At 55.2% G+C, this 25,319-nt stretch overlaps 7 protein-coding genes across 15 annotated transcripts; all 7 read left to right on the forward strand.

The window, feature by feature from the left end:
- On the forward strand, window positions 1–1,829 carry LOC148053861 (feather beta keratin-like). Of its 2 annotated transcripts, none has more exons than XM_087772492.1 (2): window positions 1–407; window positions 1,072–1,829. In XM_087772492.1, exon 2 carries the CDS (start codon window positions 1,093–1,095, stop codon window positions 1,387–1,389), a length of 297 nt encoding a protein of 98 aa, XP_087628618.1. In that variant the 5' UTR covers window positions 1–407; window positions 1,072–1,092; the 3' UTR covers window positions 1,390–1,829. The 2 variants fall into 2 exon arrangements, with proteins under 2 accessions (XP_087628618.1, XP_087628620.1); XM_087772494.1 differs by lacking the exon at window positions 1–407 and adding an exon at window positions 619–737.
- A 2,205-nt stretch (window positions 1,830–4,034) lies between these two features.
- Window positions 4,035–4,835, forward strand: LOC148053862 (feather beta keratin-like). Its single transcript, XM_087772410.1, has 2 exons — window positions 4,035–4,196; window positions 4,518–4,835. Exon 2 carries the CDS (start codon window positions 4,539–4,541, stop codon window positions 4,833–4,835), a length of 297 nt encoding a protein of 98 aa, XP_087628536.1. The 5' UTR covers window positions 4,035–4,196; window positions 4,518–4,538.
- A 2,915-nt stretch (window positions 4,836–7,750) lies between these two features.
- On the forward strand, window positions 7,751–9,495 carry LOC148053863 (feather beta keratin-like). Of its 2 annotated transcripts, none has more exons than XM_087772482.1 (2): window positions 7,751–8,400; window positions 8,719–9,495. In XM_087772482.1, the coding sequence occupies exons 1-2, from the start codon at window positions 8,254–8,256 to the stop codon at window positions 9,037–9,039; spliced, it is 468 nt and encodes a 155-aa protein (XP_087628608.1). In that variant the 5' UTR covers window positions 7,751–8,253; the 3' UTR covers window positions 9,040–9,495. The 2 variants fall into 2 exon arrangements, with proteins under 2 accessions (XP_087628608.1, XP_087628607.1); XM_087772481.1 differs by having other exon boundaries at window positions 8,268–8,404; window positions 8,722–9,495.
- A 2,352-nt stretch (window positions 9,496–11,847) lies between these two features.
- LOC148053864 (feather beta keratin-like) lies at window positions 11,848–13,694 on the forward strand. 2 transcript variants are annotated; one of them, XM_087772484.1, is made up of 2 exons: window positions 11,848–12,603; window positions 12,922–13,694. In XM_087772484.1, exons 1-2 carry the CDS (start codon window positions 12,457–12,459, stop codon window positions 13,240–13,242), a joined length of 468 nt encoding a protein of 155 aa, XP_087628610.1. In that variant the 5' UTR covers window positions 11,848–12,456; the 3' UTR covers window positions 13,243–13,694. The 2 variants fall into 2 exon arrangements, with proteins under 2 accessions (XP_087628610.1, XP_087628609.1); XM_087772483.1 differs by having other exon boundaries at window positions 12,471–12,607; window positions 12,925–13,694.
- A 1,347-nt stretch (window positions 13,695–15,041) lies between these two features.
- On the forward strand, window positions 15,042–17,868 carry LOC148053865 (feather beta keratin-like). 5 transcript variants are annotated; one of them, XR_015707872.1, is made up of 2 exons: window positions 15,042–15,424; window positions 16,527–16,656. XR_015707872.1 is itself a non-coding variant. In XM_087772490.1 (2 exons), the coding sequence occupies exon 2, from the start codon at window positions 17,145–17,147 to the stop codon at window positions 17,439–17,441; it is 297 nt and encodes a 98-aa protein (XP_087628616.1). In that variant the 5' UTR covers window positions 15,055–15,424; window positions 17,124–17,144; the 3' UTR covers window positions 17,442–17,868. The 5 variants fall into 5 exon arrangements, 4 of the variants coding, with proteins under 4 accessions (XP_087628616.1, XP_087628617.1, XP_087628615.1 ...); XM_087772490.1 differs by lacking the exon at window positions 16,527–16,656 and adding an exon at window positions 17,124–17,868 and having other exon boundaries at window positions 15,055–15,424; XM_087772491.1 differs by lacking the exon at window positions 15,042–15,424 and adding an exon at window positions 17,121–17,868 and having other exon boundaries at window positions 15,838–16,802.
- Window positions 17,869–20,128: 2,260 nt separating this feature from the next.
- On the forward strand, window positions 20,129–20,894 carry LOC148053866 (feather beta keratin). Its single transcript, XM_087772499.1, has one exon. It carries the CDS (start codon window positions 20,146–20,148, stop codon window positions 20,440–20,442), a length of 297 nt encoding a protein of 98 aa, XP_087628625.1. The 5' UTR covers window positions 20,129–20,145; the 3' UTR covers window positions 20,443–20,894.
- A 2,139-nt stretch (window positions 20,895–23,033) lies between these two features.
- On the forward strand, window positions 23,034–25,081 carry LOC148053867 (feather keratin 1-like). Of its 2 annotated transcripts, none has more exons than XM_087772496.1 (2): window positions 23,034–24,003; window positions 24,322–25,081. In XM_087772496.1, the coding sequence occupies exons 1-2, from the start codon at window positions 23,857–23,859 to the stop codon at window positions 24,640–24,642; spliced, it is 468 nt and encodes a 155-aa protein (XP_087628622.1). In that variant the 5' UTR covers window positions 23,034–23,856; the 3' UTR covers window positions 24,643–25,081. The 2 variants fall into 2 exon arrangements, with proteins under 2 accessions (XP_087628622.1, XP_087628621.1); XM_087772495.1 differs by having other exon boundaries at window positions 23,874–24,007; window positions 24,325–25,078.
- Window positions 25,082–25,319: the final 238 nt, after the last annotated feature.

The raw sequence follows: 25,319 nt of genomic DNA on the forward strand, positions 1-25,319 counted from the left end.
CCCTGATGAGCCTCACCTGGGGTCTCTCACTCCTCCCTCTTCCCTTTGACCCAGGGCTCTATTAAAGCTCTGTCCTGAGCCCTTAGCCCTTTCTTCAGCTTGGGAGGAGGAGAGTAAGCCTCCTCTTCTTTTGCAGATTTGCTTATGCCTGACCATGAGCCCCCTTGATGCGGACCCTAAGTTGCCCACTGGTTTCCCAGCCTCTCCTTGGGTCTGTCTGGTCGTTATGGCCCTGGTCAGCAATCAGTGGGCTCTGTTGACCCAGGTTGCCATCACTGGATCTGCTCCTGACCCGTGTGGGACGACTGCCCTGCTTGATGTCAGTCCTGCTTCATCGCCCTGAACTTGACCATTGAGCTGGACTCTGGGCTGCACCTGTCTACTGCCTCTGCGTCTTCCTTGCTCAGGTACTGTGCAATGGGTTCATTCTTCCTATAATTCTCTGTCGTTTCCCCTGGAAACATTTTGCCCTCTAATATTGTCACTTGAAAGGAGCCTGTGAGGCTGAATGTGCATGGCATGAACAGGGAAATGAAAAGGCGGCGTTGCAGGGAACGCAAGCAGTGTCCCCATTTCTTTAATTGTGATGCTTTGCATGCAAGATGAGCCTGTTGGTAAACACATTACATGTGCAAAGGGTGCCTGTGGGCCCGGGGCGGTCTGGACCAGTATAAAAGCCAGTCCAACTGCAGGCTTCCTCATCCACTTCTCTTGCCTTCTCCTCCTTGGTGAACAAGGTAAGTAGCAAGTGCCTTTGCCTGTTTCTTGTTTTTCTCCTTTTTCTCTTTGCCTTTTGGCCTCGACCGAGTCTTTGCCTCGGTGTAACTTCTGCTGGGAGCCTTGCTCCTTGCTCCTGCTCCCAGCCTCTCTGTTCTCTTTGCCACACTGGAGGGAGGTGGGAGAAAGTCTTGGGCTCTCTTTGCGGGGAAACCATGGGGCTGGGACTCCTAGTACTCTCTTCTTCCCTGCAAAGCCTGTCCCTGCTCCCCAGCTTGTGCCTTTTCTCTTGCCGAGCAGGCTGTCAGGCTGCGCCTCACATGCTGCCTGTGCTTTCCCTGCCTTCTCTCCCAGGTGCACCTCCGTCCCACAGCCATGTCCTGCTACGACCTGTGCCGTCCCTGTGGCCCAACCCCGCTTGCCAACAGCTGCAACGAGCCCTGCGTCAGGCAGTGCCAGGACTCCCGCGTGGTCATCCAGCCCTCTCCCGTGGTGGTGACCCTGCCTGGACCCATCCTCAGCTCCTTCCCCCAGAACACCGCTGTGGGATCCACCACCTCCGCTGCCGTTGGCAGCATCCTGAGTGAGGAGGGAGTGCCCATCTCCTCTGGGGGCTTTGGCCTCTCTGGCCTTGGTGGCCGCTACTGCGGCAGAAGGTGCCTGCCCTGCTAAAGGCGGGCTGGACGTCCAGTGAGTGCATCGACCAGGAAGTCCAAAGCCATGTGCCGGACTGAGGATGGAGCTGCTGGCCAGGGTTTCCAGAGGGGCTGAGCACCCTCATGCCCTCCTGCAAAGGAGGGAGGGAAGCAAGGTGCCAGCCTGTGCTGTCTGGAAACACGGCCAACTGATGTCTTCTTCTTCTCCTCCTGCGTTCTTCTCCGCATCATGAGTCCCTGTTGTCTCCTGCTGTCCTGTGCCATGGCTTCATCCTGAAGCAAGCTGAGAGGGGGCCCTGCTCATCACCCCCTCCCGGGGGGGGTGTGCTGGGAGGAATATGCGTGTCCCATTGCTGTGAAGGGGTGCCTGACTGTCAGCTGCCCTTGTAGCAGCCTGGCCCGGGTCCCTTCCACCATGCACTGCTTTGTTTCACTCTTTAGACTCATTAAAGTTTATGCTGCATTGTAGCTTGAGGTCTCCTCGTGTTCCTTCCCTCCTGGGATGCCCAGCCAAGCTGTCCAGGGGCAAATGGGATGCCGTGGAGGGGGAAAGGGTGGGTGGTTAAGGGCCAATGGTGGACGTCTCTCGTGCCTGTAGGAGCTCAGTACTCTCAAGGGTCATGGTCACTGGAAGAGGCATGGGGCTTTGGAGGGGTGTGCGGTATTGTCTGAGCATGCAAAGGGTGGCCAAGAGATCCCCCAAGGGACACGTGAGTACCAAGCAAGGCTGGATACTGGCTTCCAGTTGGTGAGGCAAGCCATTGACCTGCTGGAAGACATTTCTGTGCAGGCTAACACCCACCTGGCCAAGGCTCTGGTCTCATGTTACCACTTGCAACGTGTCCCTTGCCCTTCCCTCCTCCAAGCACTTCTTCCAAGCCCTGGGACTGGAGGGAGTCCCAAAGGAGCTGAAGGGAGATGTGGCAGGCAGGGCAACTGCCTGAAGGGAAATATGAGTTCTGATTTTCCATTTTCTTCTTTTTCCCTCCCTTCTGTGGTCTGTTTCTCCATGGGGAATGTTTTGCACCTGGCCCTACAGTCCTACTTCTGACAGAGTCAAAGACTAATGTTGTTCAGTATCCTGGACTGAAAAGTAAATATTAGCATGAGATGGTTACCTTCTTGTCTTCCCTGAAAAAAAGCTGTCCTTCAAAATACTCCTCTGTCTTTGTCAGCTGGGAGACCCTGCAGTAATGTACTTTCATCTCTGGTTGTACGCTATGCTGAGCCATTAGAAGAAGCAAAGTCAAGATCGAACCAGGGAAGGAAGGCAAAATCCTCAGTACATGCTCTGAGGGAGCAGGCTGTGTCAGGATGCTTGAGCCTTTATGTAGCCCCTCAGTATGGGGGGCTGATTAGGGGAGAATGAAGAGATTGTAGGAAATGGCTTCTTTCAACTTAATATTTTGCTGCAGAACATTTTGAAGTAGAAGTGCCATGGATAGAAAACAGGTGTGTAGCATGTTTTGAACATAATGAAAACTCTTTTATGTTTGAAGGAAATCCTTCCATTTCATGAATGGCTGTTGTGTTGCAGTCATACAAGGGGTTTCTTCTGCATGTATATTTGCTTAGATAAACATCTCCTGTTCAGCTGAAAGTTCCCTTCATCTTCCTGAATGTGAAATTTGGCCTGGGCCTCTGTGATTAGAGAGTTGCCTGTGTCTGGTGGAGTCGCAGCCGCGTTGGGGAAGGAGTTTTGTCCACCCGTTGCAAGGAGGACCTAGCTGGGGTGTCTGAGGAGTGCAGCTGGTGCCCCAGGCTGGGCTGTCATTCCTCTTGGGGACATTCAGCTCCTCTTCTGCCCCTGGAAATGCAGTGCAGAGCATTGAATCTTTCCCTTGGCATGCACCTCTGGGGAGGTCCTGCCATCTGCTGCTCTCCACACTGCCCTTGCTGGCACTGCCAGCCCTCACTTGCTTCCGGGAAGGCTTATAGGTTGCACGGAGATCTCGCCGAGTGCTTGGAGCTGTGCGTGCTGTCTTGTCAGTAGGTTGAGCCAAAGCTGAAGTTGAGGTATGGACATGGAGAATGGAAGAAGTAAGAGTTTTGAAGTCTGAAGATGCTCTTGTTAGGGAGTGGTTTCTGCAAGATATCAGCAGTGGCTAACCAATACTTGTGGGAAAGCAACATCATTCTTTCTGAAACATTCTTGTTCTGGTGATTGGGGAACTCCAGGCAATGCTGAAACAGAGGAGAAGACAAAACAGACAGACTAATTTATTCTAAAGGTGATGTGAGATACCAAGGAAAGTTCAAAAACCCAACAGCATAGTCTACCTCATGAAAAAATGACGCCTAAGAAAGCTTAAAAGGCCTTGGAGGCACAGAGAGCAATGAGTTTGGCCAGTCCCAACATAAAGAAAGCCTATACTTTAAACTCACATTTATAATGAAAAAAACCTGCATTCATTATAATAAAGGCTAAAAGCATGCCTCAGGAGGGTAAGATGCTGAGATCACCAGAAAATATGGCACCACTCCACCCAGTTGGCTGAAACATCAGCCTCATTTTTGTTGTAAATGCCACTGGAAACATTTTGGCCTATAATACTGTCATTTGAAAGGAGCCTGCGTGGCTGAATGGGCATGGTATGAAGAGGGAAATGAAAAGGCAGCGTTGCAGGGAACGCAAGCAGTGTCCCCATTTCTTTAATTGTGATGCTTTGCATGCAAGATGAGCCTGTTGGTAAACACATTACATGTGCAAAGGGTGCCGGTGGGCCCGGGGCGGTCTGGACCAGTATAAAAGCCAGTCCAACTGCAGGCTTCCTCATCCACTTCTCTTGCCTTCTCCTCCTTGGTGAACAAGGTAAGTAGCAAGTGCCTTTGCCTGTTTCTTGTCTTTCTCCTTTTTCTCTTTGCCTTTTGGCCTCGACCGAGTCTTTGCCTCGGTGTAACTTCTGCTGGGAGCCTTGCTCCTTGCTCCTGCTCCCAGCCTCTCTGTTCTCTTTGCCACACTGGAGGGAGGTGGGAGAAAGTCTTGGGCTCTCTGCAGGGAAACCATGGGGCTGGGACTCCTAGTACTCTCTTCTTCCCTGCAAAGCCTGTCCCTGCTCCCCAGCCTGTGCCTTTTCTCTTGCCGAGCAGGCTGTCAGGCTGCGCCTCACATGCTGCCTGTGCTTTCCATGCCTTCTCTCCCAGGTGCACCTCCGTCCCACAGCCATGTCCTGCTACGACCTGTGCCGTCCCTGTGGCCCAACCCCGCTTGCCAACAGCTGCAATGAGCCCTGCGTCAGGCAGTGCCAGGACTCCCGCGTGGTCATCCAGCCCTCTCCCGTGGTGGTGACCCTGCCTGGACCCATCCTCAGCTCCTTCCCCCAGAACACCGCTGTGGGATCCACCACCTCTGCTGCCGTTGGCAGCATCCTGAGTGAGGAGGGAGTGCCCATCTCCTCTGGGGGCTTTGGCCTCTCTGGCCTTGGTGGCCGCTACTACGGCAGAAGGTGCCTGCCCTGCTAAAGGCGGGCTGGACGTCCAATGAGTGCATCGACCAGGAAGCCCAAAGCCATGTGCCGGACTGAGGGTGGAGCTGCTGGCCAGGGTTTCCAGAGGGGCTGAGCACCCTCATGCCCTCCTGCAAAGGAAGGAGGGAAGCAAGGTGCCAGCCTGTGCTGTCTGGAAACACGGCCAACTGATGTCTTCTTCTTCTCCTCCTGCGTTCTTCTCCGCATCATGAGTCCCTGTTGTCTCCTGCTGTCCTGTGCCATGGCTTCATCCTGAAGCAAGTTGAGAGGGGGCCCTGCTCATCACCCTCTCCTGGTGTGTGTGTGTGTGCTGGGAGGAATATGCGTGTCCCATTGCTGTGAAGGGGTGCCTGACTGTCAGCTGCCCTTGTAGCAGCCTGGCCCGGGTCCCTTCTACCATGCACTGCTTTGTTTCACTCTTTAGACTCATTAAAGTTTATGCTGCATTGTAGCTTGAGGTCTCCTCGTGTTCCTTCCCTCCTGGGATGCCCAGCCAAGCTGTCCAGGGGCAAATGGGATGCTATACAGGGTAAAGGCATGGCTGAAGGCATGTGGTGATCTCTTATCTTTCTTGGGGATTCAGAGGATGGGAGTCCCTGGTCTCCTGGAGGGGACTGTCCTTTCCATGTGATATAGCCTTCCCAAAGTCACCCACATCCCTTTGTCCTACACACCAGACTTGTTGTGTCTCTCAGCAAAATGCTGTGATGCTTTCCATGGCTCCAAGACATGGGTAACATGTGACAGATGGCCAAGGTGTTGTATCCCTCCACTTCTGCCCCCAGACCATCTCTCTGTGCTCTTCAGGCCCCTTTCTGAAGGACTCGGCAATGTTGGCAGAGCTGCACAGTCACTGCTTGGGAGTTTCCATGACCTGTGACCCATGCCACTGACGGGAGGGCATTTAGCCTTCTTTGTCCCTTGCACACCAGAGGAAGGAAAGGAAGGAACTCTCCAGGATGCAGCTATTTTGTCTTGCTGCCCTTCTGCCCTGAACTGCAGGACCACCAACATCGGGGAGGGAAGTAACCTTGCTGGTGCGTGGGGTTGGCACGTAGTGGATGTGGTCTGCTCCACCGGGATGCGGTGGTTGCTCCTGCCGCAGGGCATGTAGGAGAGATCAAGCTGCCTATCTCTTCTCCCACACGCTCTAGTCCTCCACGGGTGATATTTTGCCAAGTGCTCCCCCCACTCCTGCTTCAGGTAGAGTGAGGGGCACCTCCTGTGCTGTCCCGTATGCTGTGGGAACCCCTACAATGCCTTTCCCCCTAGCTAAAGGCCTGTCTTCCCTGAAAGACAGCTGCTGTCAGCAAAATGCCCGTGCCCTGCTGTGCAGAAAGGCCCCCAGGAAATGCGCTCTCCATCAACCTTCAGGAGCCGTGCTGAGCTGACAGCAGAGGCACGGTGGGGTGAAAACATTGTACCAGGGAGGGAAGGCAGCATCCGCAGCACGTGATCAGAGAGAGCAGGGTGCGGCAGGGCACTGGAGCCTCTGGGCAGAGCCTCGCCATAGGTGCTGGCTGTGAGAGTATCAAGGTCTGGTAGGAGACGCTACCCGTGGGTTTTCTGGCGCAGGCATCTGGTCGAAAGGGCCCTAAGGAAGAAAAGACAGATTTTGCACTTGTAAAATTAATGTAAGCTTCCTTTCTTGAAGGAAGACGTTCTCGGTCCCACTGTTGTGACAGATGGAGCTGGTGTCCTGTGTCCCGGGTGCACAGGTGGTTTCCTCTTCTTGCACATCAGTGGCCTGAGTGCAGTAACAACAAGCCCAATGGCCCTGATGAGCCTCACCTGGGGTCTCTCACTCCTCCCTCTTCCCTTTGACCCAGGGCTCTATTAAAGCTCTGTCCTGAGCCCTTAGCCCTTTCTTCAGCTTGGGGGGAGGAGAGTAAGCCTCCTCTTCTTTTGCAGATTTGCTTATGCCTGACCATGAGCCCCCTTGATGCGGACCCTAAGTTGCCCACTGGTTTCCCAGCCTCTCCTTGGGTCTGTCTGGTCGTTATGGCCCTGGTCAGCAATCAGTGGGCTCTGTTGACCCAGGTTGCCATCACTGGATCTGCTCCTGACCCGTGTGGGACGACTGCCCTGCTTGATGTCAGTCCTGCTTCATCGCCCTGAACTTGACCATTGAGCTGGACTCTGGGCTGCACCTGTCTACTGCCTCTGCGTCTTCCTTGCTCAGGTACTGTGCAATGGGGCCATTGCTGGTGAGGCTGCTGCCCTCCTGGCCTTATGGCCGTGCTCATCTCCTGGCTCCCATCCTGCAGGCAGCAGCTGGCTCTCAGTGATCCCTGACAGCATTTCTGTTTGGATGGACTTTTACTGTCATCATCAGGTTAACACTGTGTACCTTCTGAGCTCTTGTCATCAACTTAAATGGGGAATTTGGCCTGGGCCTCTGTGATTAGAGAGTTGCCTGTGTCTAGTGGAGCCCCAGCCGCGTTGGGGAAGGAGTTTTGTCCACCCGTTGCAAGGAGGACCTAGCTGGGGTGTCTGAGGAGTGCAGCTGGTGCCCCAGGCTGGGCTGTCATTCCTCTTGGGGACATTCAGCTCCTCTTCTGCCCCTGGAAATGCAGTGCAGAGCATTGAATCTTTCCCTTGGCATGCACCTCTGGGGAGGTCCTGCCATCTGCTGCTCTCCACACTGCCCTTGCTGGCACTGCCAGCCCTCACTTGCTTCCGGGAAGGCTTATAGGTTGCACGGAGATCTCGCCGAGTGCTTGGAGCTGTGCGTGCTGTCTTGTCAGTAGGTTGAGCCAAAGCCGAAGTTGAGGCACGGACCACGGGGAGGAGGATAGCTGAGGTATTGGTCCCCAGCATGTGCCTTTGTGGGGGACATCCCAGTTTAACAGGAGCGGTGAACCAATACTTGGTTGTGGAAGGGCAATGTCCTTCTTTCTGAAACATGCCTGCGCTTGGGGACCTGTCGATGCTGCTGATCGAGGTGAAAGGGAAAAGAGCCAGGCTTATCTCTCCTGAGAGCAATGCTTGATATCACAGAAGGGCTAAAGCCCAAGGGCAGAGCTGACATGCTTGGAAAATGGGTGCCTGAGACAGCCTGAACTGGTCGTCAGGGAAAGCTGAGGATGTGGCTGGCCCTCAGATAGGAACCTTGTTGGAAGTCTGGCATTTAATGATAGGTTTGGAAGGAAATGAGGCCCCATATGTTAGAACAAAACCTCAAAACAAGCCCCGGGAGGGTGAGGTTGGCATAAAAAGACAGGATGGGCCATCTCCTTCTCTTTGCCTTCATCTTCTTCCTTCACTTCTGTGTCACTTCCCAGGAAACGTTTTGCCCTCTAATACTGTCACTTGAAAGGAGCCTGTGAGGCTGAATGGGCATGGCATGAAGAGGGAAATGAAAAGGCGGCGTTGCAGGGAACGCAAGCGGTGTCCCCATTTCTTCAATTGTGATGCTTTGCATGCAAGATGAGCCTGTTGGTAAACACATTACATGTGCAAAGGGTGCCGGTGGGCCCGGGGCAGTCTGGACCAGTATAAAAGCCAGTCCAACTGCAGGCTTCCTCATCCACTTCTCTTGCCTTCTCCTCCTCGGTGAGCAAGGTGAGCTGCAACCACTTTGGCTTCACTCTCCTCTTCCTGTTGTTCTCCACTGTGTCTTGGGACCTCAATGTAGCTTTTGCTGAGAGTCTTGCTCTTTGGTCGTGTTCCTGAGTCTTGGCTCCTTGCCACTGTGATGGGAGGTGGGACAAGGTCTTGGGCTTTCATTACAGGGAAATCTTGGGGACCGTGGCTCCTAAGGTGCTCTTCCTGCCTACGCAGGCCGTCCCTGCTCCCCAGCCTGTGCCTTTTCTCTTGCCGAGCAGGCTGTCAGGCTGCGCCTCACATGCTGCCTGTGCTTTCCCTGCCTTCTCTCCCAGGTGCACCTCCGTCCCACAGCCATGTCCTGCTACGACCTGTGCCGTCCCTGTGGCCCAACCCCGCTTGCCAACAGCTGCAACGAGCCCTGTGTCAGGCAGTGCCAGGACTCCCGCGTGGTGATCCAGCCCTCTCCCGTGGTGGTGACCCTGCCTGGACCCATCCTCAGCTCCTTCCCCCAGAACACCGCTGTGGGATCCACCACCTCCGCTGCTGTTGGCAGCATCCTGAGTGAGGAGGGAGTGCCCATCTCCTCTGGGGGCTTTGGCCTCTCTGGCCTTGGTGGCCGCTACTGCGGCAGAAGGTGCCTGCCCTGCTAAAGGCGGGCTGGACGTCCAGTGAGTGCATCGACCAGGAAGCCCAAAGCCATGTGCCGGACTGAGGGTGGAGCTGCTGGCCAGGGTTTCCAGAGGGGCTGAGCACCCTCATGCCCTCCTGCAAAGGAGGGAGGGAAGCAAGGTGCCAGCCTGTGCTGTCTGGAAACACGGCCAACTGATGTCTTCTTCTTCTCCTCCTGCGTTCTTCTCCGCATCATGAGTCCCTGTTGTCTCCTGCTGTCCTGTGCCATGGCTTCATCCTGAAGCAAGTTGAGAGGGGGCCCTGCTCATCACCCTCTCCTGGTGTGTGTGTGTGTGCTGGGAGGAATATGCGTGTCCCATTGCTGTGAAGGGGTGCCTGACTGTCAGCTGCCCTTGTAGCAGCCTGGCCCGGGTCCCTTCCACCATGCACTGCTTTGTTTCACTCTTTAGACTCATTAAAGTTTATGCTGCATTGTAGCTTGAGGTCTCCTCGTGTTCCTTCCCTCCTGGGATGCCCAGCCAAGCTGTCCAGGGGCAAATGGGATGCTATACAGGGTAAAGGCATGGCTGAAGGCATGTGGTGATCTCTTATCTTTCTTGGGGATTCAGAGGATGGGAGTCCCTGGTCTCCTGGAGGGGACTGTCCTTTCCATGTGATATAGCCTTCCCAAAGTCACCCACATCCCTTTGTCCTACACACCAGACTTGTTGTGTCTCTCAGCAAAATGCTGTGATGCTTTCCATGGCTCCAAGACATGGGTAACATGTGACAGATGGCCAAGGTGTTGTATCCCTCCACTTCTGCCCCCAGACCATCTCTCTGTGCTCTTCAGGCCCCTTTCTGAAGGACTCGGCAATGTTGGCAGAGCTGCACAGTCACTGCTTGGGAGTTTCCATGACCTGTGACCCATGCCACTGACGGGAGGGCATTTAGCCTTCTTTGTCCCTTGCACACCAGAGGAAGGAAAGGAAGGAACTCTCCAGGATGCAGCTATTTTGTCTTGCTGCCCTTCTGCCCTGAACTGCAGGACCACCAACATCGGGGAGGGAAGTAACCTTGCTGGTGCGTGGGGTTGGCACGTAGTGGATGTGGTCTGCTCCACCGGGATGCGGTGGTTGCTCCTGCCGCAGGGCATGTAGGAGAGATCAAGCTGCCTATCTCTTCTCCCACACGCTCTAGTCCTCCACGGGTGATATTTTGCCAAGTGCTCCCCCACTCCTGCTTCAGGTAGAGTGAGGGGCACCTCCTGTGCTGTCCCGTATGCTGTGGGAACCCCTACAATGCCTTTCCCCCTAGCTAAAGGCCTGTCTTCCCTGAAAGACAGCTGCTGTCAGCAAAATGCCCATGCCCTGCTGTGCAGAAAGGCCCCCAGGAAATGCGCTCTCCATCAACCTTCAGGAGCCGTGCTGAGCTGACAGCAGAGGCACGGTGGGGTGAAAACATTGTACCAGGGAGGGAAGGCAGCATCCGCAGCACGTGATCAGAGAGAGCAGGGTGCGGCAGGGCACTGGAGCCTCTGGGCAGAGCCTCGCCATAGGTGCTGGCTGTGAGAGTATCAAGGTCTGGTAGGAGACGCTACCCGTGGGTTTTCTGGCGCAGGCATCTGGTCGAAAGGGCCCTAAGGAAGAAAAGACAGATTTTGCACTTGTAAAATTAATGTAAGCTTCCTTTCTTGAAGGAAGACGTTCTCGGTCCCACTGTTGTGACAGATGGAGCTGGTGTCCTGTGTCCCGGGTGCACAGGTGGTTTCCTCTTCTTGCACATCAGTGGCCTGAGTGCAGTAACAACAAGCCCAATGGCCCTGATGAGCCTCACCTGGGGTCTCTCACTCCTCCCTCTTCCCTTTGACCCAGGGCTCTATTAAAGCTCTGTCCTGAGCCCTTAGCCCTTTCTTCAGCTTGGGAGGAGGAGAGTAAGCCTCCTCTTCTTTTGCAGATTTGCTTATGCCTGACCATGAGCCCCCTTGATGCGGACCCTAAGTTGCCCACTGGTTTCCCAGCCTCTCCTTGGGTCTGTCTGGTCGTTATGGCCCTGGTCAGCAATCAGTGGGCTCTGTTGACCCAGGTTGCCATCACTGGATCTGCTCCTGACCCGTGTGGGACGACTGCCCTGCTTGATGTCAGTCCTGCTTCATCGCCCTGAACTTGACCATTGAGCTGGACTCTGGGCTGCACCTGTCTACTGCCTCTGCGTCTTCCTTGCTCAGGTACTGTGCAATGGGGCCATTGCTGGTGAGGCTGCTGCCCTCCTGGCCTTATGGCCGTGCTCATCTCCTGGCTCCCATCCTGCAGGCAGCAGCTGGCTCTCAGTGATCCCTGACAGCATTTCTGTTTGGATGGACTTTTACTGTCATCATCAGGTTAACACTGTGTACCTTCTGAGCTCTCGTCATCAGCTTAAATGGGGAATTTGGCCTGGGCCTCTGTGATTAGAGAGTTGCCTGTGTCTGGTGGAGCCCCAGCCGCGTTGGGGAAGGAGTTTTGTCCACCCGTTGCAAGGAGGACCTAGCTGGGGTGTCTGAGGAGTGCAGCTGGTGCCCCAGGCTGGGCTGTCATTCCTCTTGGGGACATTCAGCTCCTCTTCTGCCCCTGGAAATGCAGTGCAGAGCATTGAATCTTTCCCTTGGCATGCACCTCTGGGGAGGTCCTGCCATCTGCTGCTCTCCACACTGCCCTTGCTGGCACTGCCAGCCCTCACTTGCTTCCGGGAAGGCTTATAGGTTGCATGGAGATCTCGCCGAGTGCTTGGAGCTGTGCGTGCTGTCTTGTCAGTAGGTTGAGCCAAAGCCGAAGTTGAGGCACGGACCACGGGGAGGAGGATAGCCGAGGTATTGGTCCCCAGCATGTGCCTTTGTGGGGGACATCCCAGTTTAACAGGAGCGGTGAACCAATACTTGGTTGTGGAAGGGCAATGTCCTTCTTTCTGAAACATGCCTGCGCTTGGGGACCTGTCGATGCTGCTGATCGAGGTGAAAGGGAAAAGAGCCAGGCTTATCTCTCCTGAGAGCAATGCTTGATATCACAGAAGGGCTAAAGCCCAAGGGCAGAGCTGACATGCTTGGAAAATGGGTGCCTGAGACAGCCTGAACTGGTCGTCAGGGAAAGCTGAGGATGTGGCTGGCCCTCAGATAGGAACCTTGTTGGAAGTCTGGCATTTAATGATAGGTTTGGAAGGAAATGAGGCCCCATATGTTAGAACAAAACCTCAAAACAAGCCCCGGGAGGGTGAGGTTGGCATAAAAAGACAGGATGGGCCATCTCCTTCTCTTTGCCTTCATCTTCTTCCTTCACTTCTGTGTCACTTCCCAGGAAACGTTTTGCCCTCTAATACTGTCACTTGAAAGGAGCCTGTGAGGCTGAATGGGCATGGCATGAAGAGGGAAATGAAAAGGCGGCGTTGCAGGGAACGCAAGCGGTGTCCCCATTTCTTCAATTGTGATGCTTTGCATGCAAGATGAGCCTGTTGGTAAACACATTACATGTGCAAAGGGTGCCGGTGGGCCCGGGGCAGTCTGGACCAGTATAAAAGCCAGTCCAACTGCAGGCTTCCTCATCCACTTCTCTTGCCTTCTCCTCCTCGGTGAGCAAGGTGAGCTGCAACCACTTTGGCTTCACTCTCCTCTTCCTGTTGTTCTCCACTGTGTCTTGGGACCTCAATGTAGCTTTTGCTGAGAGTCTTGCTCTTTGGTCGTGTTCCTGAGTCTTGGCTCCTTGCCACTGTGATGGGAGGTGGGACAAGGTCTTGGGCTTTCGTTACAGGGAAATCTTGGGGACCGTGGCTCCTAAGGTGCTCTTCCTGCCTACGCAGGCCGTCCCTGCTCCCCAGCCTGTGCCTTTTCTCTTGCCGAGCAGGCTGTCAGGCTGCGCCTCACATGCTGCCTGTGCTTTCCCTGCCTTCTCTCCCAGGTGCACCTCCGTCCCACAGCCATGTCCTGCTACGACCTGTGCCGTCCCTGTGGCCCAACCCCGCTTGCCAACAGCTGCAACGAGCCCTGTGTCAGGCAGTGCCAGGACTCCCGCGTGGTCATCCAGCCCTCTCCCGTGGTGGTGACCCTGCCTGGACCCATCCTCAGCTCCTTCCCCCAGAACACCGCTGTGGGATCCACCACCTCCGCTGCTGTTGGCAGCATCCTGAGTGAGGAGGGAGTGCCCATCTCCTCTGGGGGCTTTGGCTTCTCTGGCCTTGGTGGCCGCTACTGCGGCAGAAGGTGCCTGCCCTGCTAAAGGCGGGCTGGACGTCCAGTGAGTGCATCGACCAGGAAGCCCAAAGCCATGTGCCGGACTGAGGGTGGAGCTGCTGGCCAGGGTTTCCAGAGGGGCTGAGCACCCTCATGCCCTCCTGCAAAGGAGGGAGGGAAGCAAGGTGCCAGCCTGTGCTGTCTGGAAACACGGCCAACTGATGTCTTCTTCTTCTCCTCCTGCGTTCTTCTCCGCATCATGAGTCCCTGTTGTCTCCTGCTGTCCTGTGCCATGGCTTCATCCTGAAGCAAGTTGAGAGGGGGCCCTGCTCATCACCCCCTCCCGGGGGGTGTGTGCTGGGAGGAATATGCGTGTCCCATTGCTGTGAAGGGGTGCCTGACTGTCAGCTGCCCTTGTAGCAGCCTGGCCCGGGTCCCTTCCACCATGCACTGCTTTGTTTCACTCTTTAGACTCATTAAAGTTTATGCTGCATTGTAGCTTGAGGTCTCCTCGTGTTCCTTCCCTCCTGGGATGCCCAGCCAAGCTGTCCAGGGGCAAATGGGATGCTATACAGGGTAAAGGCATGGCTGAAGGCATGTGGTGATCTCTTATCTTTCTTGGGGATTCAGAGGATGGGAGTCCCTGGTCTCCTGGAGGGGACTGTCCTTTCCATGTGATATAGCCTTCCCAAAGTCACCCACATCCCTTTGTCCTACACACCAGACTTGTTGTGTCTCTCAGCAAAATGCTGTGATGCTTTCCATGGCTCCAAGACATGGGTAACATGTGACAGATGGCCAAGGTGTTGTATCCCTCCACTCCTGCCCCCAGACCATCTCTCTGTGCTCTTCAGGCCCCTTTCTGAAGGACTCGGCAATGTTGGCAGAGCTGCACAGTCACTGCTTGGGAGTTTCCATGACCTGTGACCCATGCCACTGACGGGAGGGCATTTAGCCTTCTTTGTCCCTTGCACACCAGAGGAAGGAAAGGAAGGAACTCTCCAGGATGCAGCTATTTTGTCTTGCTGCCCTTCTGCCCTGAACTGCAGGACCACCAACATCGGGGAGGGAAGTAACCTTGCTGGTGCGTGGGGTTGGCACGTAGTGGATGTGGTCTGCTCCACCGGGATGCGGTGGTTGCTCCTGCCGCAGGGCATGTAGGAGAGATCAAGCTGCCTATCTCTTCTCCCACACGCTCTAGTCCTCCACGGGTGATATTTTGCCAAGTGCTCCCCCACTCCTGCTTCAGGTAGAGTGAGGGGCACCTCCTGTGCTGTCCCGTATGCTGTGGGAACCCCTACAATGCCTTTCCCCCTAGCTAAAGGCCTGTCTTCCCTGAAAGACAGCTGCTGTCAGCAAAATGCCCGTGCCCTGCTGTGCAGAAAGGCCCCCAGGAAATGCGCTCTCCATCAACCTTCAGGAGCCGTGCTGAGCTGACAGCAGAGGCACGGTGGGGTGAAAACATTGTACCAGGGAGGGAAGGCAGCATCCGCAGCACGTGATCAGAGAGAGCAGGGTGCGGCAGGGCACTGGAGCCTCTGGGCAGAGCCTCGCCATAGGTGCTGGCTGTGAGAGTATCAAGGTCTGGTAGGAGACGCTACCCGTGGGTTTTCTGGCGCAGGCATCTGGTCGAAAGGGCCCTAAGGAAGAAAAGACAGATTTTGCACTTGTAAAATTAATGTAAGCTTCCTTTCTTGAAGGAAGACGTTCTCGGTCCCACTGTTGTGACAGATGGAGCTGGTGTCCTGTGTCCCGGGTGCACAGGTGGTTTCCTCTTCTTGCACATCAGTGGCCTGAGTGCAGTAACAACAAGCCCAATGGCCCTGATGAGCCTCACCTGGGGTCTCTCACTCCTCCCTCTTCCCTTTGACCCAGGGCTCTATTAAAGCTCTGTCCTGAGCCCTTAGCCCTTTCTTCAGCTTGGGGGGAGGAGAGTAAGCCTCCTCTTCTTTTGCAGATTTGCTTATGCCTGACCATGAGCCCCCTTGATGCGGACCCTAAGTTGCCCACTGGTTTCCCAGCCTCTCCTTGGGTCTGTCTGGTCGTTATGGCCCTGGTCAGCAATCAGTGGGCTCTGTTGACCCAGGTTGCCATCACTGGATCTGCTCCTGACCCGTGTGGGACGACTGCCCTGCTTGATGTCAGTCCTGCTTCATCGCCCTGAACTTGACCATTGAGCTGGACTCTGGGCTGCACCTGTCTACTGCCTCTGCGTCTTCCTTGCTCAGGTACTGTGCAATGGGGCCATTGCTGGTGAGGCTGCTGCCCTCCTGGCCTTATGGCCATGCTCATCTCCTGGCTCCCATCCTGCAGGCAGCAGCTGGCTCTCAGTGATCCCTGACAGCATTTCTGTTTGGATGGACTTTTACTGTCATCATCAGGTTAACACTGTGTACCTTCTGAGCTCTCGTCATCAGCTTAAATGGGGAATTTGGCCTGGGCCTCTGTGATTAGAGAGTTGCCTGTGTCTGGTGGAGCCCCAGCCGCGTTGGGGAAGGAGTTTTGTCCACCCGTTGCAAGGAGGACCTAGCTGGGGTGTCTGAGGAGTGCAGCTGGTGCCCCAGGCTGGGCTGTCATTCCTCTTGGGGACATTCAGCTCCTCTTCTGCCCCTGGAAATGCAGTGCAGAGCATTGAATCTTTCCCTTGGCATGCACCTCTGGGGAGGTCCTGCCATCTGCTGCTCTCCACACTGCCCTTGCTGGCACTGCCAGCCCTCACTTGCTTCCGGGAAGGCTTATAGGTTGCACGGAGATCTCGCCGAGTGCTTGGAGCTGTGCGTGCTGTCTTGTCAGTAGGTTGAGCCAAAGCCGAAGTTGAGGCACGGACCACGGGGAGGAGGATAGCCGAGGTATTGGTCCCCAGCATGTGCCTTTGTGGGGGACATCCCAGTTTAACAGGAGCGGTGAACCAATACTTGGTTGTGGAAGGGCAATGTCCTTCTTTCTGAAACATGCCTGCGCTTGGGGACCTGTCGATGCTGCTGATCGAGGTGAAAGGGAAAAGAGCCAGGCTTATCTCTCCTGAGAGCAATGCTTGATATCACAGAAGGGCTAAAGCCCAAGGGCAGAGCTGACATGCTTGGAAAATGGGTGCCTGAGACAGCCTGAACTGGTCGTCAGGGAAAGCTGAGGATGTGGCTGGCCCTCAGATAGGAACCTTGTTGGAAGTCTGGCATTTAATGATAGGTTTGGAAGGAAATGAGGCCCCATATGTTAGAACAAAACCTCAAAACAAGCCCCGGGAGGGTGAGGTTGGCATAAAAAGACAGGATGGGCCATCTCCTTCTCTTTGCCTTCATCTTCTTCCTTCACTTCTGTGTCACTTCCCAGGAAACGTTTTGCCCTCTAATACTGTCACTTGAAAGGAGCCTGTGAGGCTGAATGGGCATGGCATGAAGAGGGAAATGAAAAGGCGGCGTTGCAGGGAACGCAAGCGGTGTCCCCATTTCTTCAATTGTGATGCTTTGCATGCAAGATGAGCCTGTTGGTAAACACATTACATGTGCAAAGGGTGCCGGTGGGCCCGGGGCAGTCTGGACCAGTATAAAAGCCAGTCCAACTGCAGGCTTCCTCATCCACTTCTCTTGCCTTCTCCTCCTCGGTGAACAAGGTGAGCTGCAACCACTTTGGCTTCACTCTCCTCTTCCTGTTGTTCTCCACTGTGTCTTGGGACCTCAATGTAGCTTTTGCTGAGAGTCTTGCTCTTTGGTCGTGTTCCTGAGTCTTGGCTCCTTGCCACTGTGATGGGAGGTGGGACAAGGTCTTGGGCTTTCATTACAGGGAAATCTTGGGGACCGTGGCTCCTAAGGTGCTCTTCCTGCCTACGCAGGCCGTCCCTGCTCCCCAGCCTGTGCCTTTTCTCTTGCCGAGCAGGCTGTCAGGCTGCGCCTCACATGCTGCCTGTGCTTTCCCTGCCTTCTCTCCCAGGTGCACCTCCGTCCCACAGCCATGTCCTGCTACGACCTGTGCCGTCCCTGTGGCCCAACCCCGCTTGCCAACAGCTGCAACGAGCCCTGTGTCAGGCAGTGCCAGGACTCCCGCGTGGTGATCCAGCCCTCTCCCGTGGTGGTGACCCTGCCTGGACCCATCCTCAGCTCCTTCCCCCAGAACACCGCTGTGGGATCCACCACCTCCGCTGCTGTTGGCAGCATCCTGAGTGAGGAGGGAGTGCCCATCTCCTCTGGGGGCTTTGGCCTCTCTGGCCTTGGTGGCCGCTACTGCGGCAGAAGGTGCCTGCCCTGCTAAAGGCGGGCTGGACGTCCAGTGAGTGCATCGACCAGGAAGCCCAAAGCCATGTGCCGGACTGAGGGTGGAGCTGCTGGCCAGGGTTTCCAGAGGGGCTGAGCACCCTCATGCCCTCCTGCAAAGGAAGGAGGGAAGCAAGGTGCCAGCCTGTGCTGTCTGGAAACACGGCCAACTGATGTCTTCTTCTTCTCCTCCTGCGTTCTTCTCCGCATCATGAGTCCCTGTTGTCTCCTGCTGTCCTGTGCCATGGCTTCATCCTGAAGCAAGCTGAGAGGGGGCCCTGCTCATCACCCTCTCCTGGTGTGTGTGTGGGAGGAATATGCGTGTCCCATTGCTGTGAAGGGGTGCCTGACTGTCAGCTGCCCTTGTAGCAGCCTGGCCCGGGTCCCTTCCACCATGCACTGCTTTGTTTCACTCTTTAGACTCATTAAAGTTTATGCTGCATTGTAGCTTGAGGTCTCCTCGTGTTCCTTCCCTCCTGGGATGCCCAGCCAAGCTGTCCAGGGGCAAATGGGATGCCGTGGAGGGGGAAAGGGTGGGTGGTTAAGGGCCAATGGTGGACGTCTCTCGTGCCTGTAGGAGCTCAGTACTCTCAAGGGTCATGGTCACTGGAAGAGGCATGGGGCTTTGGAGGGGTGTGCGGTATTGTCTGAGCATGCAAAGGGTGGCCAAGAGATCCCCCAAGGGACACGTGAGTACCAAGCAAGGCTGGATACTGGCTTCCAGTTGGTGAGGCAAGCCATTGACCTGCTGGAAGACATTTCTGTGCAGGCTAACACCCACCTGGCCAAGGCTCTGGTCTCATGTTACCACTTGCAACGTGTCCCTTGCCCTTCCCTCCTCCAAGCACTTCTTCCAAGCCCTGGGACTGGAGGGAGTCCCAAAGGAGCTGAAGGGAGACGTGGCAGGCAGGGCAACTGCCTGAAGGGAGATGTGAGCCCTCTGCTAGATTTTGGCAAAATGGGGATGCGCTGAGCATGGGTGTTTTTAAAATGGGGAGGAGAGGGGGACAGACACACAGGGATTGTCCTCCCTCATGTGGAAGTGACGGGGGACGTCGGTGACATGTCCTGGAAACTCCGAGGAGGTCTCGAAGGGAGCAGGAAAAGCATCTTTGCCCCCATCGGAGCTGTCTTGTGGTCAGAAACTTTAGGTGTTTACAGGGTCCTTCTGTGTGTGTCACTGTGTCCTGAAGGGCTGTGAGTGTCTGGAGGAGATGTGCAGCAAACCCTCCAGAAGCCTCAGTCAGCTGCTGTGCAGGCTGTGCCTGGAGAGGTCCCAAGCAGTGATCCTTTTGTGCCTCGAACCAGGCCTCAAGGTTGGGAGGCTGAGGGAGTGGTACCCTGCCAGTTCTGGCCTCAGTCCCTCCTTCCCACTCCCTTGTCCTCCGCCGGCAATACTTTGGTCCTGCTGCTCTGGTCGTGCTTCAGGTAGAGTAGGAGGCACCTCTTGTGCCATGCTCCTCCGACTGTCCTTGCAAAGACTCGTGGACGCAGCTTGCTGCTGAGCAGGGTTGGGTGTCCTGTGGAAATCCTGCCAAGCATGTGGTCGTGCCTGGTGCGCCAGCAGTCTGGATGGCCAGCGCAGAAGTTGTGGCAAAGACACGGGCAGGCAGAAGGACGTGTATCGATTGGCCAGCATGTGCCTTGGTCCCTGGGGTGCCTCCGCCTTTGGCAGAGGTGTCCAGCAAAGAGTGTTGGGAGGGGAATAGCCTTTGTTCTTAACCACTGGTAGTCTGCTGCTTCAGGTGGGTAGGGATGAGGGAGAGATGGAAGATGGCAAAAGAGCAAAGCTCAGTCTCAGAGAGAGAGTCTAAAACCCAAGCGCAGAGGGGCCCTGCCTAGAAAGGCGCTGCCTAGTACAGCGTGAGCGCGCACAGCATGAGGGAGAGGGAGTGGTGGTGCGGAGCCTTGCCTGTGGCTGTCCAGGCTAGAAGCCTGAGGGTTATGAGGAGAGCTGCCCCATTCATCAGGAAGCACTTTAAAGTGAGGCCCTGGAGGGCAAGGGTCTGGCATCACCTGGCGTGGTGGGATGCTCCTCATCAGTGGCTGCATCATCTGCCTGTGCTGCTGTGTCATTTCCCTTGGAAACATTTTGTCCTCTAATACTGTCACTTGAAAGGAGCCTGTGAGGCTGAATGGGCATGGCATGAACAGGGAAATGAAAAGGCAGCGTTGTGGGGTGCAAATGAAAACCCCAAATTCTTTAATTGAGAAGCTTTGCATGCAAGATGAGCTTGTTGGTAAACACTTTACATGTGCAAAGGGTGCCGGTGGGCCCGGGGCGGTCTGGACCAGTATAAAAGCCAGTCCAACTGCAGGCTCCCGCATCCACTTCTCTTGCCTTCTCCTCCTTGGTGAACAAGGTGAGCTGCAAATGCCTTCAACGGTTTCTCTTCTTTGCCCTTTTCCTCTTTGTCGTTTGGCCTCGACTGAGTCTTTCCCTCAGTTATATTTTCCTGAGACCATTGCCAGTCATCTCTATTCTCTTTGCCACACTGGGCTGAAGTGGGAAAAGGTGTAATCTGTGTTTGCAGGGCCCTGTTGGGGACTGCAGCTCCTTATGTTCTCCTCCTCCCTTTGCAGGCCGTCCCTGCTCCCCAGCTTGTGCCTTTTCTCTTGCCGAGCAGGCTGTCAGGCTGCGCCTCACATGCTGCCTGTGCTTTCCATGCCTTCTCTCCCAGGTGCACCTCCGTCCCACAGCCATGTCCTGCTACGACCTGTGCCGTCCCTGTGGCCCAACCCCGCTTGCCAACAGCTGCAACGAGCCCTGCGTCAGGCAGTGCCAGGACTCCCGCGTGGTCATCCAGCCCTCTCCCGTGGTGGTGACCCTGCCTGGACCCATCCTCAGCTCCTTCCCCCAGAACACCGCTGTGGGATCCACCACCTCCGCTGCCGTTGGCAGCATCCTGAGTGAGGAGGGAGTGCCCATCTCCTCTGGGGGCTTTGGCCTCTCTGGCCTTGGTGGCCGCTACTACAGCAGAAGGTGCCTGCCCTGCTAAAGGCGGGCTGGACGTCCAGTGAGTGCATCGACCAGGAAGCCCAAAGCCATGTGCCGGACTGAGGATGGAGCTGCTGGCCAGGGTTTCCAGAGGGGCTGAGCACCCTCATGCCCTCCTGCAAAGGAAGGAGGGAAGCAAGGTGCCAGCCTGTGCTGTCTGGAAACACGGCCAACTGATGTCTTCTTCTTCTCCTCCTGCGTTCTTCTCCGCATCATGAGTCCCTGTTGTCTCCTGCTGTCCTGTGCCATGGCTTCATCCTGAAGCAAGTTGAGAGGGGGCCCTGCTCATCACCCCCTCCCGGGGGGTGTGTGCTGGGAGGAATATGCGTGTCCCATTGCTGTGAAGGGGTGCCTGACTGTCAGCTGCCCTTGTAGCAGCCTGGCCCGGGTCCCTTCCACCATGCACTGCTTTGTTTCACTCTTTAGACTCATTAAAGTTTATGCTGCATTGTAGCTTGAGGTCTCCTCGTGTTCCTTCCCTCCTGGGATGCCCAGCCAAGCTGTCCAGGGGCAAATGGGATGCTATACAGGGTAAAGGCATGGCTGAAGGCATGTGGTGATCTCTTATCTTTCTTGGGGATTCAGAGGATGGGAGTCCCTGGTCTCCTGGAGGGGACTGTCCTTTCCATGTGATATAGCCTTCCCAAAGTCACCCACATCCCTTTGTCCTACACACCAGACTTGTTGTGTCTCTCAGCAAAATGCTGTGATGCTTTCCATGGCTCCAAGACATGGGTAACATGTGACAGATGGCCAAGGTGTTGTATCCCTTCTCTGCTGCCCCCAGACCATCTCTCTGTGCTCTTCAGGCCCCTTTCTGAAGGACTCGGCAATGTTGGCAGAGCTGCACAGTCACTGCTTGGGAGTTTCCATGACCTGTGACCCATGCCACTGACGGGAGGGCATTTAGCCTTCTTTGTCCCTTGCACACCAGAGGAAGGAAAGGAAGGAACTCTCCAGGATGCAGCTATTTTGTCTTGCTGCCCTTCTGCCCTGAACTGCAGGACCACCAACATCGGGGAGGGAAGTAACCTTGCTGGTGCGTGGGGTTGGCACGTAGTGGATGTGGTCTGCTCCACCGGGATGCGGTGGTTGCTCCTGCCGCAGGGCGTGTAGGAGAGATCAAGCTGCCTATCTCTTCTCCCACACGCTCTAGTCCTCCACGGGTGATATTTTGCCAAGTGCTCCCCCCACTCCTGCTTCAGGTAGAGTGAGGGGCACCTCCTGTGCTGTCCCGTATGCTGTGGGAACCCCTACAATGCCTTTCCCCCTAGCTAAAGGCCTGTCTTCCCTGAAAGACAGCTGCTGTCAGCAAAATGCCCGTGCCCTGCTGTGCAGAAAGGCCCCCAGGAAATGCGCTCTCCATCAACCTTCAGGAGCCGTGCTGAGCTGACAGCAGAGGCACGGTGGGGTGAAAACATTGTACCAGGGAGGGAAGGCAGCATCCGCAGCACGTGATCAGAGAGAGCAGGGTGCGGCAGGGCACTGGAGCCTCTGGGCAGAGCCTCGCCATAGGTGCTGGCTGTGAGAGTATCAAGGTCTGGTAGGAGACGCTACCCGTGGGTTTTCTGGCGCAGGCATCTGGTCGAAAGGGCCCTAAGGAAGAAAAGACAGATTTTGCACTTGTAAAATTAATGTAAGCTTCCTTTCTTGAAGGAAGACGTTCTCGGTCCCACTGTTGTGACAGATGGAGCTGGTGTCCCGTGTCCCGGGTGCACAGGTGGTTTCCTCTTCTTGCACATCAGTGGCCTGAGTGCAGTAACAACAAGCCCAATGGCCCTGATGAGCCTCACCTGGGGTCTCTCACTCCTCCCTCTTCCCTTTGACCCAGGGCTCTATTAAAGCTCTGTCCTGAGCCCTTAGCCCTTTCTTCAGCTTGGGGGGAGGAGAGTAAGCCTCCTCTTCTTTTGCAGATTTGCTTATGCCTGACCATGAGCCCCCTTGATGCGGACCCTAAGTTGCCCACTGGTTTCCCAGCCTCTCCTTGGGTCTGTCTGGTCGTTATGGCCCTGGTCAGCAATCAGTGGGCTCTGTTGACCCAGGTTGCCATCACTGGATCTGCTCCTGACCCGTGTGGGACGACTGCCCTGCTTGATGTCAGTCCTGCTTCATCGCCCTGAACTTGACCATTGAGCTGGACTCTGGGCTGCACCTGTCTACTGCCTCTGCGTCTTCCTTGCTCAGGTACTGTGCAATGGGGCCATTGCTGGTGAGGCTGCTGCCCTCCTGGCCTTATGGCCATGCTCATCTCCTGGCTCCCATCCTGCAGGCAGCAGCTGGCTCTCAGTGATCCCTGACAGCATTTCTGTTTGGATGGACTTTTACTGTCATCATCAGGTTAACACTGTGTACCTTCTGAGCTCTCATCATCAACTTAAATGGGGAATTTGGCCTGGGCCTCTGTGATTAGAGAGTTGCCTGGGTCTGGTGGAGCCCCAGCCGCGTTGGGGAAGGAGTTTTGTCCACCCGTTGCAAGGAGGACCTAGCTGGGGTGTCTGAGGAGTGCAGCTGGTGCCCCAGGCTGGGCTGTCATTCCTCTTGGGGACATTCAGCTCCTCTTCTGCCCCTGGAAATGCAGTGCAGAGCATTGAATCTTTCCCTTGGCATGCACCTCTGGGGAGGTCCTGCCATCTGCTGCTCTCCACACTGCCCTTGCTGGCACTGCCAGCCCTCACTTGCTTCCGGGAAGGCTTATAGGTTGCACGGAGATCTCGCCGAGTGCTTGGAGCTGTGCGTGCTGTCTTGTCAGTAGGTTGAGCCAAAGCCGAAGTTGAGGCACGGACCACGGGGAGGAGGATAGCCGAGGTATTGGTCCCCAGCATGTGCCTTTGTGGGGGACATCCCAGTTTAACAGGAGCGGTGAACCAATACTTGGTTGTGGAAGGGCAATGTCCTTCTTTCTGAAACATGCCTGCGCTTGGGGACCTGTCGATGCTGCTGATCGAGGTGAAAGGGAAAAGAGCCAGGCTTATCTCTCCTGAGAGCAATGCTTGATATCACAGAAGGGCTAAAGCCCAAGGGCAGAGCTGACATGCTTGGAAAATGGGTGCCTGAGACAGCCTGAACTGGTCGTCAGGGAAAGCTGAGGATGTGGCTGGCCCTCAGATAGGAACCTTGTTGGAAGTCTGGCATTTAATGATAGGTTTGGAAGGAAATGAGGCCCCATATGTTAGAACAAAACCTCAAAACAAGCCCCGGGAGGGTGAGGTTGGCATAAAAAGACAGGATGGGCCATCTCCTTCTCTTTGCCTTCATCTTCTTCCTTCACTTCTGTGTCACTTCCCAGGAAACGTTTTGCCCTCTAATACTGTCACTTGAAAGGAGCCTGTGAGGCTGAATGGGCATGGCATGAAGAGGGAAATGAAAAGGCGGCGTTGCAGGGAACGCAAGCGGTGTCCCCATTTCTTCAATTGTGATGCTTTGCATGCAAGATGAGCCTGTTGGTAAACACATTACATGTGCAAAGGGTGCCTGTGGGCCCGGGGCAGTCTGGACCAGTATAAAAGCCAGTCCAACTGCAGGCTTCCTCATCCACTTCTCTTGCCTTCTCCTCCTCGGTGAGCAAGGTGAGCTGCAACCACTTTGGCTTCACTCTCCTCTTCCTGTTGTTCTCCACTGTGTCTTGGGACCTCAATGTAGCTTTTGCTGAGAGTCTTGCTCTTTGGTCGTGTTCCTGAGTCTTGGCTCCTTGCCACTGTGATGGGAGGTGGGACAAGGTCTTGGGCTTTCGTTACAGGGAAATCTTGGGGACCGTGGCTCCTAAGGTGCTCTTCCTGCCTACGCAGGCCGTCCCTGCTCCCCAGCTTGTGCCTTTTCTCTTGCCGAGCAGGCTGTCAGGCTGCGCCTCACATGCTGCCTGTGCTTTCCATGCCTTCTCTCCCAGGTGCACCTCCGTCCCACAGCCATGTCCTGCTACGACCTGTGCCGTCCCTGTGGCCCAACCCCGCTTGCCAACAGCTGCAACGAGCCCTGTGTCAGGCAGTGCCAGGACTCCCGCGTGGTGATCCAGCCCTCTCCCGTGGTGGTGACCCTGCCTGGACCCATCCTCAGCTCCTTCCCCCAGAACACCACTGTGGGATCCTCAGCATCTGCTGCCGTTGGCAGCATCCTGAGTGAGGAGGGAGTGCCCATCTCCTCTGGGGGCTTTGGCCTCTCTGGCCTTGGTGGCCGCTACTACGGCAGAAGGTGCCTGCCCTGCTAAAGGCGGGCTGGACGTCCAGAGAGTGCATCGACCAGGAAGCCCAAAGCCATGTGCCGGACTGAGGGTGGAGCTGCTGGCCAGGGTTTCCAGAGGGGCTGAGCACCCTCATGCCCTCCTGCAAAGGAGGGAGGGACGTAAATGCTGTCTGGAAACACGGCCAACATATGTCTTATTCTTAAAATTCCTGCTTTTGTAGACTTCCTTGCATCTGTGATTTTGAATGTCACATTGACTTGGTATAATGGTGTACTTTTAAGTTACAAGTGGAGGGGTTTTATTCAGGAATTAAGCGAAAGCTGAGTCTTGCTTGCTGTCTTTCAGTCCAAATGGTTTAAATAGCTTTCTTCTCTTATATAAATATATATATATTCCTTTTGTTTTGCAGAATGCTACTTGACCTTTAATCATTAAAGTGATGTTGCATCTGGATTTGAGTTTCATTGTGGTTTTCTTCAACTTTTTTTAACCCCTTGAGGTGAAATGTGTCATTATACGGAAAATTTATGCAGAGTACCTTCTCAGTGAAAAATGTGAATTGCATAGTAACCAGAATCAACTTCATAAGAATCATTTCATTGTTGCTTTCATTCTTGGGAAGCATTGAACAGGTTTACATAGGTATTTCTCTTGCTATTTTTTTTTCCAAATTTTTTTCCTCATCTGTGTGTAAAAGTACA

Source organism: Nipponia nippon, unplaced genomic scaffold (assembly GCF_047370975.1).
Source record: "Nipponia nippon isolate SJK-2023a ecotype South Korea unplaced genomic scaffold, ASM4737097v1 scaffold_36, whole genome shotgun sequence".
Lineage (NCBI taxonomy): Eukaryota > Metazoa > Chordata > Aves > Pelecaniformes > Threskiornithidae > Nipponia > Nipponia nippon.